Source organism: Eutrema salsugineum, unplaced genomic scaffold (assembly GCF_000478725.1).
Source record: "Eutrema salsugineum unplaced genomic scaffold, Eutsalg1_0 scaffold_5, whole genome shotgun sequence".
Lineage (NCBI taxonomy): Eukaryota > Viridiplantae > Streptophyta > Magnoliopsida > Brassicales > Brassicaceae > Eutrema > Eutrema salsugineum.
Window position 1 is genome coordinate 12,157,402 of NW_006256612.1, and position 13,095 is coordinate 12,170,496.

At 37.3% G+C, this 13,095-nt stretch overlaps 2 protein-coding genes across 3 annotated transcripts; both read right to left on the bottom strand.

Annotated features, from left to right (window-relative positions):
- Nucleotides 1-61: 61 nt before the first annotated feature.
- LOC18993835 (phospholipid-transporting ATPase 3) lies at nucleotides 62-8,044 on the bottom strand. 2 transcript variants are annotated; one of them, XM_024152403.1, is made up of 27 exons: nucleotides 7,630-8,044; nucleotides 7,397-7,462; nucleotides 7,082-7,138; nucleotides 6,864-6,945; nucleotides 6,572-6,682; nucleotides 6,278-6,355; nucleotides 6,058-6,154; nucleotides 5,762-5,868; nucleotides 5,569-5,634; nucleotides 5,286-5,407; nucleotides 5,107-5,182; nucleotides 4,952-5,029; nucleotides 4,738-4,854; nucleotides 4,440-4,589; nucleotides 4,252-4,356; nucleotides 3,605-3,747; nucleotides 3,298-3,399; nucleotides 3,150-3,213; nucleotides 2,857-3,069; nucleotides 2,506-2,671; nucleotides 2,328-2,407; nucleotides 2,001-2,240; nucleotides 1,551-1,772; nucleotides 1,311-1,478; nucleotides 880-1,242; nucleotides 668-774; nucleotides 62-570 (listed from the first exon to the last, which is right to left on the bottom strand). In XM_024152403.1, the coding sequence occupies exons 1-27, from the start codon at nucleotides 7,662-7,664 to the stop codon at nucleotides 267-269; spliced, it is 3,519 nt and encodes a 1,172-aa protein (XP_024008171.1). In that variant the 5' UTR covers nucleotides 7,665-8,044; the 3' UTR covers nucleotides 62-266. The 2 variants fall into 2 exon arrangements, with proteins under 2 accessions (XP_024008171.1, XP_006417466.1); XM_006417403.2 differs by having other exon boundaries at nucleotides 7,082-7,143.
- Nucleotides 8,045-8,311: 267 nt separating this feature from the next.
- On the bottom strand, nucleotides 8,312-10,629 carry LOC18993836 (transcription factor BPE). Its single transcript, XM_006417404.2, has 6 exons — nucleotides 10,132-10,629; nucleotides 9,583-9,759; nucleotides 9,402-9,467; nucleotides 9,252-9,320; nucleotides 9,076-9,147; nucleotides 8,312-8,824 (listed from the first exon to the last, which is right to left on the bottom strand). Exons 1-6 carry the CDS (start codon nucleotides 10,423-10,425, stop codon nucleotides 8,696-8,698), a joined length of 807 nt encoding a protein of 268 aa, XP_006417467.1. The 5' UTR covers nucleotides 10,426-10,629; the 3' UTR covers nucleotides 8,312-8,695.
- Nucleotides 10,630-13,095: the final 2,466 nt, after the last annotated feature.

The following is a 13,095-nucleotide window of genomic DNA, read 5'->3' on the forward strand; positions in this document are numbered from 1 at the left end:
AGAATCCTTGTAGAGAGCGAACAACCCAATGCTAATTAGGAATTAGTGAGATCGAATACAATTTGATAAACGGGAAAAATCGCATTGCCACTCCTAATGTCAACAATACCACCAGTAATGGACACTAACAAAAAAAGGCCTAATCGAGGATTTCTATATACTTCAACACAAACTAAAGGCCTAACCAAAACTTCCAGTATATCGCAGAGACTGGAAAAGTGACAGCTTAAATATACAACACAACTCATACATCCATTTTCTCTCTTTCAATTCTTCTTTGGTGCTTTGGGTCGTGACCTCATACTGGCTCTCCTAGCCACGTCCCAAGCCTTCTGTGGCGCGTATATACCCAGTTGAGACGCAAAGAACGACTCATAACCAGGTGAATCAAAGGCAAAACCAGTGTGCTTTGAGATTTCCCTAGGCAATTGGGATATCGCATAGCTTCTCGCCTCTTCTGGAGTGAGCTCGTTCGCTATCTCCAGCTGATCTGCATTGCTACTATCCGGCTCGTGCCTGTGAATCTCTTGAACGATCTGATAATCAAATGGGAAGAACCACCTCTCCGCCCTGCATCCCCAAATTCCCAAATTAGCAATCTTTTGAGATATAATTTAGGCATATTGTTGGGAGTCTTTTGGAGTGTTTATATTCAACTTTTACTTACCCTTGGTAGATGAAATCTGCCAGAAGAGCAACGACAGGAACAAGCAGCAACGTGAAGTAGAAATAAAATGTACTCATTAGGACATATATGACAAAGTAGACATTCTCCTGCATACCCAGAGAAGCAAAAAGAAATTAAAATGATCAGAAACCAGAAGATACATAGTACAAGGGAAAAAAGGAGTTTGACTAAATGGAGGAAACAAAGCTTACATTTCTATCACGTGGCGTCATAATCCCGCAGTACACAAAAGCAAAAACGAGCCATGCTAAAATGCTTCCTCCAACTGTGATATAATGCCATCTGGTAATTGAGTTGCTCATCAAAAGAATCCGGAGGTTCACAGCTATGACCAGACAGGTGAAGACCATTGTGCTCACGTCCCAAAGACCGAACATTTTGCCTGATGAATTTTTGCCATCAAAAGCTGAGGCGGTTACAAAGAGATAGCACACCAAAGATTGATACACAGCAGAAGAAGCCCAAACTGCCACAACTCTCCATTTGAAAAAGGAATTCTGTATTCCCTCTCTATACAGTTCAGGGTATCTCTTTGATAGGGATGCACTCACATCCTAGAAAATGCAAAAGTAAGTATCGAATTATCGATCCAAAAAAATAATTAAGGTTCACCTAATGGTACCTTCTCAAACAGCCCAAGGACAATCACCGGAAGAGCTGTAAAAAAAACGTTGTATAATGACTGGAACCAATCATCATAAAACCTTTGACCCGAAAAACCAGTTCGAAATGTGAACCAAAACTGAGTCAAAGTGAAGGTAAGATTCTTGTAAAAGAAATACATCACCACCTGCCAAAAACAAAAGACCGTTAGTAACAGCAACGTTGTAAAATTAAGCTTGAGGTGAGAGAGAAAATCAACCTTGCAGATCCTAAGATATGACCACCGTCCATGGACCAGAAGCAAATCCGTAAGAAACCTAAACTGAGCGATTGCAAAATCACTAGCCATCACAGCTTGCATTCCCTCCATCCCACTTATTCCTACACCAACATGAGCAGCTTGTATCATGCTAACATCGTTAGCACCATCACCAATGCTGAGTGTTATCTTTTTCGCCCCTTTTCTCACCAAGCTTGTAACCTGAAATTCACATTAGTGTGTCACTGATTACAAATAAGAAGTCGGTCACAAGAACAAATTGAGTATTAAGTATATGTTCCCCCACAAGTATTTCTATCTCGCAACAAAAATCCATAAAAAAGCAATAGTATTAACCGTTATTTCAGAGAAATATATTTCAGGACCCTTTGATTGTCTTGCCAGACTATTATGTAAGTATTAATCAAACAACAAGTCATCTGAAATTACCTGCGCTTTCTGTAAAGGAGATACGCGACAGCACACGACCGAAGTACAGTTCAAGCTCAAGCTAAGCAGAGTTATTCGTAAAGTCGGATCCAATGCATACATCAAACACTTCCCATCGATAACGAGAGCCAATTTTGGGCCAGCTACATGATGCAGATACTGTTGAGCTTCTTCAAGGCTCTTCTTCAGCTCCTTCTTTACTTCTTCCTTAATAACACGCGCAATTTCAACTTGGTCGCCCTAGATTAGATATTTATCAACTATTAGGAGGGACAGTAGTCAGTGATGATCATACACACGAAAATAAGAGGCATCTGTATGACTTACCCTTTCTTCAGCTTCCCTGATTGCATCAGTTTCAGAACTGATTATAAACTGTTTCATATCATTGTTGATCAAGTTGCAAGCTGAAACATTGAAAGAATTAAGGAGCACAAAGTTAAAATGGAAGAAGGAAAAAAAGAAAAAAAAGAAAAAAAAAAGAGAAAAAGTTTATGGCACTTACCATATGCGATATTAATTGCAGTTTCCATCTTGTCCCCTGTTAGCACCCAGATCTTAATCCCAGCTCTTGATAAGGTCTCTATGCAGGTAGGCACCCCTTCCTGAAGCTTGTCTTCAATTGCAGTTGATCCAATCAGGATAAGATCCTTCTCAATGAGTTCAGCAACCTGCACGGACCCAGATTACAACTAAAGCGGATATTGCCTGTCGTCTCAGAAAAACACCAAAGAATTACTGACTGCTATATGGTAAATACCCAGTTCAACAAGTTCTTATTCCCACTGCTAACCATTTCTTTCTTTGCATTGCCATACTCGTTGTAAGCAAAAAATATTACGAAATAGCAGTATACCTCATCTAATTTCTTCTCACGATCTCGTAAAGCAGACTTGGCCTGGATGAATTTTTCATTCCAACTATCATAGGCATCCGGATCTAAATCTTTATAGGCCAGGCAAAGGGTACGCAATCCAGACGATCCAAAATGTTCCAAGTGCTCTCCTGTCACTTTTCTAACATCATCCATACCATAAGCCAATCTTTCGAAAATTACAGTATCTGCACCCTGTAGACATTATTCCAAGTAATGGTCAAATTTGACATGGAAATACACAGGCTCATCCATCTGCCTAGAAAACTGTTTACCTTGCAGTAGAGTACAAGTCTCCCATCTGGAAAACGACACACAACAGACTGGCGCTTCCTTGTACTGTTAATGCATGGTGCAAGATTTCATTAGTATGCTTAACCATGGCAAAGAGATAACAAGCTAACATTCCGCAGCCTTATACACCTGTTGAACTCGAGAACATTAAGAATCTCATAAGACACATCTTGGATCTTTCCCATCTGCTCCGTGTGAGACTCGCGAACATACACCATGGTTGGGGTACGCCTGAAAATACATGAAAGTTTTCTCAAAGAAACTCACAGAGACTTGAGAAACAAAAGCACCTTTTCTCAGCTCATAGTGGAAGTTGATAAAAAAAGGCAGAAAACAAGTAATTATGGGTCTAGCTTACAAACTCAAAATTTATTCTTGTCAGATTGATTTCAGTTACAACTTGTCTATTGGAAAATGAAAAATAAATGAGAGTAACCTGTAAAAGAAGAATCCAAAATTCTTAGCGGCGGTAACTAGAGCAGCTTCATCTGGGGATGCAGCTTGATAAACAATCTTCTCGGGGGACTCATCACCTTCAGGAAGGACCGTGTGGCATATGGCTAGGCATCTAAAAAATTCCTACAAAGATCAAAATACAATACATTGAAGTTAGAGCCTTGGGCATGACCAAGATTAACTTAATTGGAACCTCAAGGTTAACTAAATTCTTTAAGAGGAGGTTTTTCCTCCGTCGACTTTTTTCATTGAAGGCTCTCAGAACAGAGTCCGAAGGTCTTGGTCAAAGCCAAAATACCAACTTATAGAATCATTTGAAGTTGAAATTTTGAGAACATAACAGCTATTAATCAGTTAAAGAAACTATCAGAAGGGACATCATCCATTATCCTGTCTCCACTTCCAGGAGAAGTTAACGCAGGGCAAAAAAAAATGTTCTCCATAGCATTAACAGAACACATGCATAGACATTAGCGAAGTCATATACCACCCGGAAAGGAAATAACACCTATATAATATGATGGAAAGTTGATATCTCATGGTTTCTCCCAGAAAACATAACACATCATCTAGCTATTAAAATTCTTAAACTGATTGCGAGTCAAATCAACAGGATATGAAAGACACCTTGCAAAGATCGGGATTGGGTTCGTTTCTCCAACCTCCACGCATAAGCCTTGGATCATCGAAATTAAATCCCTTTTCTCTTATAGCACCAGTCGACCTTTGTTCCTGAAAAATTTTAAGCATAAAACAATAGGATCAAATGTTCCATAATGCATGACAAAACGTCCTCATATGAGAAGGAATTGTACCTCTTGAATTTTTAGGCCATCGCGCTGAGCAATTCCTCTTTCTATTTCAGTAATACCGCATCCATAACTTATTCCTCCAATTGAACATTTAAAAAACTCCATCAAATTTCTTGTCAGGGTTCCAGTTTTATCAGAAAATATGTATTCCACCTGAAAGATGCCAATAAATTTGCAAATCTGAATGTAAGATGACGAAAAAAAGAAGCATATTCAGAAAACTAAGTTAGCACAATTTAAATGCTGGCAAAAAAAACATAACATCGAACATGTGGCGATTGGGGAGTGGATAGTAGTTTACTTGTCCAAGCTCCTCATTTAAATTTGAAGTCCTGGCGGAGGCAGGAGTATTTGTCTCAGCATGATACATGTGAAGATCTCGGTTGATAAACTGAGTTGACTGAATAAATTTGATCATCTGTGCTCCATTTGTGGAGGAAACAGAGGAAGCACTCAACTACTTAAATTTTTTGTACTGCCGATAAATGAAATTAAAATAAGAAATTGAGACATACCTCGATAGAAACGTATAAGGATATCGGTATAATTGTAGAGAAAAGAGTGACTAGAGTAAAAAAGGTGAAAAATGCTATCTGTGGCACCAAAAAGTACTATAAGCACCAGCAATCCATATATGCAAGAAATCAGTTCAACTATGCCAGGTTATTACCGTCATTCCGTTTCGGTATTCCCAATCTTTCTTATGAAGACCCAAATAATTGTGGTCACGATCTGTCACAATTGCACTGCAAAATATAACAGATTTTGTAAACCAACGCGAGTGGGTAAAAATACAATGATATATCAGCTTAGTACTGGATAAACTACAAATTTGACTAGAATCTATACCAGCCTATAGCTCCAATCAAGCACATTATGATAAGGGCACAGAAGATAGTAATAATAAGTTTGTCGAGTTTCTTTTCCAGCGTACTTCTTTTGGAAGGCGCATTCATGGCATTCATCATCACCTGCATACATTGCATACACCATAAAGTAGATCAAATTGTATACATAGCAACTCTACAAGGATGCAGAAACAGGAGAATGTCACTAAAATGACAATCCTAAATGCTTTACCATAAATTTTGCAAACCTAGTTTCTAATCAATCAAGCTTTACGGTAGCTTACCTTTGTCTCATGACCAGTAAATATCACAGCACCAACAATGTATTCTGTGTTCCTAAGACTGCATCCCTGAGAATTGGAATGCCGAAGATTTACATAACCCAAAAATATAAGGTCTCACTCTCGCATAATGAAATCCTGTAGACATAAGGCAGAAAAGGAACACACAGCTAAAAGCAGAAACAGTCGATCATACACGCAATAAAAGCTGGTCTGGAGAGAGAGGTAAAGTCTGCTTTTCTACTATAAGATTCCCGGTGAAAGTGTACAGAGAATTATTAGGTTGCTCGCACTGAATTTCACCTGCATAGTAAAAGAGAGAAACATTGGATAAAGTTGATGAATACTGCTCAACAGTTAACAGAGCTATTATACTAACAAAGAATTGCTTTTAGATATATTTTCAGAAACAAATGGATGAAAGACGATAGTACAAGCACAGATTCAGCTAATAAAATCTCTGCAAGATAATAACCAACTCCAAAGGCTAACCTTTGAATTCAGAAGCTTTCTCTGATGTCAAGTAATCCCATGTCCTTTCAAGGGCCTTTCGGATTTTTAAATTTGTTTCCCCATCTAGATTTGCAGTCTGCATTTACAAAGGGTACGCACAGTAACACTAGAGTTAAAATGTATATTCAATAATCCTGAATAGCTGCTTCTTTGCCAGACAGAAAAAATAATCAAATAATATAGCCAAAGAGCTAAGCACCTCTACGTAGCAGATACCATCAGGATTTGTGCTGGACAGGAAAAGAAGATCAGCTGGAAAAAATCCATCTTTTTTTATCTGCAAATATCAACAAAGAATGTTGACCAAGCTTATAGAATTGGAGTTTAAAGATAATTACAAGTTCTGGAACCCTCCACAAACGTTACCGTGGTAACAATCTAGAATGATGACTATAATTCGAGCAATGTAAACAACTAAACAGGTGTATCAACAATGTCTTTGAGTTTTCAGAGCAACCTTGTTCGATAACATAGTAATTTTACAAAAATATACCTTGATAATATCTCCGACCTGCAACTTCCGCCAGGGAATAGGTACCCATTGTTGATCTTGCAGGACATCCACTGTACTATTATTTATGGACATATCATTTTGAAAGCGTTTCTGCAACAGATTATTTGCCAAAAGGATTTAGAATTCGAGAAGCAGATGGGTTCTGAAACTCATAAGCATTCACTAACTAAAACCCAATATAGATATTAACTGAAGAACTCTTATTCATAACAAGGAGAGTTAAATATTTCTATAACGTTTAAACAAAAAGAACCAGGAGTCAGGGCCTCACCCAGTCTTCAAAAGCCTCTTTGATAAGAGATACGAGAAGCACCATTGACAGAGGAGCAACATTTGTTATTGGATTTACAGGGCTGCAGGAAAACAGTTTATTTAGTTTACACTTTACCGACTGAAAAACATAATAATAACAAAGGCATTCTAGGGACAACATGGCATCGAAATCTTGGGAAAAGTGAAAATTAGACAGCCGCGACGGAGTTAACATACCTTATTGGTGTCATTGATAGACATGAAATTCCAAGAAAGTAGATATTTGCTATGCGCCTAAACTGTCAGAAAGCACGTTATTTCTCAGATCAGATAAACAACATCAAAGATCTGAATTGCTTTTCATTCCCCTCAAAACCTAAAGGTGCATTCCAAACACTCCCAATATATCACAACCTTAATAAAAATTAATAGCAAGCTTACAAAATATTTTGCATTTAAAGCCAGAAGAATAATGTATTATGATGAATGTAAGAGAACAATCCATCGCTATTAGCTGCACTATTGAAGCTAATTAACAAGAAAAACACTTACTTGTTCAAACAGACCTTTCGGCAAAAAGGTGAAAACATTATACTTTGTTGTGGAAATTGAATTACCCTGCAACATTTCACACGACATTCATTACGAATTAAAAACTCAGAAATTGACTGAACGCAAAACAGCAAATTCTAATAATTCCAATGCTCATTTATGTAATCGATTAAAGAAGAGCATTAGGAGGAGCAGAAATGAACCAACCAAAAGACTAATATTCCGGCAAGTACCTTGAACCGGACGGGGAAATTAGCATCACGGTCATTGCAGTAGACGGTACGGTAAGTCGGAGCCTGAGGCTGTATACGGCCTAGCGTCACCGTCCGAGACGGTGCCCGGAGGTGATTCGTTGACGATTCAACGCTGAATCCTCCCGACCTAACCATTCGGATCCAGCAGGTCTTGAAAAATCGAAATTCAGCTTCACTATTTCCCTCCAATTTTTACCCTCTGTATTTTCCGATTAACCGAGCGCGAGATCTGTACCGACGGTAGAAACTGAGACGACCATCTTTCTCCTTTCTTTTATTTTTTTCCTTTTCCTTTTTCCCTTTTTCCTTTTTTTTCTCTTTTTGCTCTTTTTTGAGGTTCTTATTATTTCTCACTGCTCAGAAAGACGTTCTTCTTCGCGCTTGTCAAAATTTTATCGTGCTGATATTTCTCGTTATGTTTTTCTCCCATTGAGAGAGAAATTATCGATAGAAGAAAAAAGCCCACACGCTTATATACCCAAATATTGAAATTTTAATTTGAATTCCCTCTTTTGTTGTATTTTATCATCCAATGCATTTTGAGGCCGTTTTCAATAAAAATTTGGCGGTACAACTAAAACGCGGTAAAATATGACAATACGATAAAACGATGATTTTGAATGAAGAAAAAATTACTGTTAGAAAAAAAAATAGCATAGGACATCATTTTACAAGAGCTGAGGTTCATTTTCATTCCTCTTTTTTTTTAGGTCTCGCAGCTTTGGAGAACCAAACCTTCCTCAGAGAGATTACAGAATCAAACAAGCATCTGAAATCTAACATTACTAACATAATCTGAGACAAGTAGCAACAGAGGAAATCATCCTCACAGTCGATCTCCCTTTTACTTCATGTCTAAACTAGAAATCCTATAATCTTCTCGCTTCCTCCACAACAATATACTAATGTCGTATATATATATATATATATATTTTTATAAATGTTTATACGTATGCTTCTTTTCGTGACTAACATCATTGGAGATGGGAATTTTGTTTAGTGAATTTTTACTAGCTTTATTAACTAACTTTAAGTGTTTCTGTATTCACGATGTTCTTTCGAAACCACCTCCTACCTGCATATGCAACCACTCCGGTGATGCTCCTCTGCTGTATTCCCTTGTTGGTTGTGAGCCAAACTGCATCCCTGGATTCTCAAACGGCTGCTGCTCGAACTGCGATTTACCAAAATCTTAAAATTAGAAAACGGAAGTACATATCGCTCAGTGAACTATGTTAGCTTTGTGAACATGACGTATTGATGTCTTGAGGTTGGCTATATCAACTGCATTCATAGCTAACGCCTATGATCTGTTGAGTTTCATCAATAGCTTTACCCAAGAATGACATGAGAAACAGAAACAAGAAGTAAAATTTGAGACAATGGATCGTTACATAAGAGTCTGAGCTACCACAACAGGCTAACCTCTTTTGGCGGGAAAACCTCGACTCCAGGATTCATTCTTGAGTTGACCGCTTCAAGTTTCATAGATAGAAACTGAAAATAGAAGCAGTCTTATACTCTTATGAGATGAACAAGAAATAAACAGTTCAAAAAAAAGTTATCCAATAATCAATACACAAGAGGGAGTAAGGTTTCACCTCAACTTGACGCTGCAGCGATTGTATGTAATTGATTATCTCATCTAGAACAAGCGCTTTTCCGATAACCTGAGCATACAAAGATTTTAAGTGTTAGCAGCACTATACCAATTTTGTAATTGTGATAACCATGATCGCTTGATATACTACCTTGTTACAACCCGGGACAAGATCTTGCAAGATTTTCATCCGCTCGCTTATTTTTTCTCTTCTCGCCTGCCAACAAAGAAAACTCTGTTACCGAGTCTGGTCACTCTCGATACCAAGTCTTCTCATTTTTAGCTGAAAAAGCTTTTAAAAGAGTAGTATTTATAAGAAGAGTTATAAGTACTCTTTCGGCAAGACTGTGACTATCTGTCGCTTGTCCTCTTCTTGCTCGCACGTGAATATAATCTTTTGGAGGTTCAGGCAACTGCTTCTTTTGATCCGATGTTCCTGTTTCTGCTTTCCCATCACACACTTCGTCTTCACATCCCAAAGTCTTCTGCTTTTTACTGTCACCATCATTCTGCTCCACACCAAAACCAAAAAGAACTGTTAACATCAGAGTGTGTTCTTGAAAGATCCAGAAAATAATATGAAGACAATCAGTACCAATTATGAAAGATATCAATCGTTTGAACCAAGAAGGCCTAATCTGATACATTTCCTAAACACAGTAACTGAGCTCTTGATTCTGTTTCTTTATTTTCCTAAACACGTCTCTTTTGTTTTCAAACTTCTAGTTGTTTATGAATTCAAGCTTACGTAATGCTAATTAAGCATACCAAAAGAACAATACACATAAAAAAAAAAAAAAAAGGTATATGAAATCTAATGAGATTGTTTAAATAAAAAAATACCAAATTGATATATCACAGATCCGTCAATATAACCGTACCGCGTCATTGCCGTCGCTGCTAGAGACGACTTTGTCCTCCGCTGCGTCCCGTCGCTTCCTAGCACCAGAGATTCCGGCGACCACCGCCTGCGAAAGCGCGTGGCTCATACGAGCCGGATCGCCACAGTTAATCAGATTCGAGTCCGCGAACTGATGAGCCAAGTTAGGCCCACCAAACGAGACACCACTCCTCATCGACGAATGAACCGTCGTCGCGCCTCCGTTAATCGGAAACGGCCAGATCTCCGCCAGGTTATACGTCCCGGCGTCGTTCATCATCCCACCGGGATCCATCACGCAAACTCGTAGCCCGTCCTTATCGCGTACACATACAAATACACTTCTCAGCGAGTTGACTCAGCTGCTACCGATTCGAATCAGTAAGCTCCCAAAGAGAGAGAGAGATTGATGTAACTTGTTGAGAATGCGATCTCTCCTTAGACAGTGGAGTTTGATGCGCACTGTGTTTCTCTTTCGTGATTTTCTTTTTCTATATAAGTTTTTTTCCCACTTTTTCTATATAAGTTTGCATTTAATTTTTGAAACTTTATATGTATTTTATTTTTTCGTCACTGGCTTTTTCTCTTTTCACCTCGGGAGTTGCAGGCAAGTCACTTCATAGCGAGGTTTTCTTTTGTGGGACCAGCTGAAGTAATCCTGTGCGTCGCGACTATACTAGACGCTCTCTATTATCCACACGATTAAAAATACTGTCGGTGATTAGAGCTTCCACGTACGCATTCCTCTGTTAACAAACGGGGAGAAGAAGACTTTTGAAAGTAGGGTCTATATCACTTGATTTGTTTATCTAATTATCGGCTTTGATTGTGTAATCACTGAAACAAAATTATACAAACATCATTGATTATAGTGATGGTCTGATAGACAACGATGGTTCGTGGATTTAATGATGCAAAGTCTAGGTTAACAAATGAAATAATCTCACTTTATATTTGGCTCCTTTCTTTCAACCATGGATCATTACTAGATCATAATGGCTTTAATTGCTAAATTGCAAATAATAATACAATCAAAAGCTATGCTTTGGTGGTCGTGTTCATATATGGGTGTTGATGACTTGTTTTGTTGGTTGGGCCAAGAGATCAAATTCCACGATTAGTAACGATATATAGAACAAAATATTAGTATATACTATGTTATAACATTTTGCAAAATTATACACGAGTCTTATATAACACGGAGATATCAGACATTAACTAACTTTCGGTTTGTTCAAAACTAAAAGTTGTGTTTAATTTGCTAAATCCCTTAGCTGCGATCAGAAGCTCTAACTATATATAAGACCTCGTGATTAAATATGAAGCCTAACATTACGAAATTAGATACAACCACACGCAATAGAAAACTGTAAACAATACACACACAAAAAAACGGAATAGTGATGACAAAGGCATTATGGTTGAGAAAGACTTGTAGAATAGGAATAGCACTTTGTGCCAAACACTTCACTCTCTAGTTACCATTTTTGATTTCTGATGACTAATGTTCGTTAGGCACCTCACTCTCACCTTTAAAAGCTTTCTGTTTCCCTTTCCTCTTTCACATGAAAGAGAGAGAGAGAGGCTCAATCATTCCCTGACACGTGTATCCGTTATATTCCCGACAACGAATGTGAGCAAGCACCACGGAATCATCGACGTACGATGTTCCGCCTAACTCTCTTTTTTCTCGTTAAAGGAAAAAAGAAAATGCGACGGAAGTTATGTCTATACATACTAATATCCATATAGCTTCGGTATTATGGGTGCTAATGAATATCATGTTTTCTTTGTGTTATAATGATTTGTATCGTAAGCTAATTGGATTTGAGACGGAATATAAAAGTGGTTATGTTATTTATACTATTAAGGATGGTGCTTTTTATACAAATATGTTGATTGCTTATTTAGGTTTTAGACTTTATGCTATATATTCTGCATGTGCAAGACTATCATTCCCCACGGGAACCAAAGAGTTATTATCAAGTCACGGTAATTTCTTTGCAGTTATAACAACAATTTCAAATACGTAAAAGGAAATGTAGTCACGTGGAAAATACGTAACTTATTGTGAAAATTGACTCATAAATGTTAACGTCACCATTCACGAGTAGAGAGTAGTACTCCGCGTGCGTAATTTCTGTGAAAGGTAGTGTTCTCAATCCCACATTTAGCACACTTATATGGTGTATATGAAAATGTTTATTAATATTTTTAGGCTTTAGCCTTTTAGGTTAGGTGGTTGATTTAGTTGCCTAAATGCATGTCGTAAGTTCAACAATATCTTGAAATATATAAGGGTAGGTTCGCTATAAGTTAAGTTAAATAAACTATTCAAACATATATTCGAATCTGTTATTACAACAAACATGACCTTGGGTGTGATCATTTGACATTTGACAATGCAAATTTTGGAAATTTCTATGACTTTTTCTTAAAACACTAAAAGCTTTTAACTCTTCATCAAGAAATTGTTTTCAAATTGCAACTAAAAACAACAATATTAACACCAAAGAAAATCACAACAATAACTAATTTGGAAGATTTCCCTTTCCAATAGTAAGAGAAGTGGCCCACATTATAAGAGTACGGTACTCTTGAGTCCCCTTGTTCGTATTTTTTTGTATTGATGTTCATAATCTCGTGTTCTCGTTACGACGTTACCAATCAAAACTCCATAAATATCAAATTAGGAAAACATTAAGAAAACATATCTTAAAACACGTGGTTCTGTTCATTATTTTGTTTTTAAAGGTAATATATAAAATATATCTTTTTCATTAGACCTAAATATATATGTTTTTGGTACAGTGTTCTGAATTCGTATATAGGCCGGGCAAAAATAAAAATGTATGTTGTATAAATTATCATAATTGCTACACGTTCATTTAAAAAAAAAAATTGAAGTAAAAATCAAGATTACGTTTTACAACGAAATTGTCATCTTAAAATATTTTTTCAGGTC

Excerpts from the sequence above, each read along its gene's own strand:
- LOC18993836 (XM_006417404.2), bottom strand. The coding sequence starts at position 10,425 with ATGGATCCCGGTGGGATGATGAACGACGCCGGGACGTATAACCTGGCG. Across the intron at positions 9,760-10,131 it reads GCAGCGACGGCAATGACGCG|AATGATGGTGACAGTAAAAA; the intron begins GTACGGTTATAT and ends GGTGTGGAGCAG. Across the intron at positions 9,148-9,251 it reads CGCTGCAGCGTCAAGTTGAG|TTTCTATCTATGAAACTTGA; the intron begins GTGAAACCTTAC and ends TTCTATTTTCAG.
- LOC18993835 (XM_006417403.2), bottom strand. The coding sequence starts at position 7,785 with ATGGTTAGGTCGGGAGGATTCAGCGTTGAATCGTCAACGAATCACCTC. Across the intron at positions 5,408-5,568 it reads TTACTGGTCATGAGACAAAG|GTGATGATGAATGCCATGAA; the intron begins GTAAGCTACCGT and ends CAATGTATGCAG. Across the intron at positions 5,030-5,106 it reads AATACCGAAACGGAATGACG|ATAGCATTTTTCACCTTTTT; the intron begins GTAATAACCTGG and ends TTGGTGCCACAG.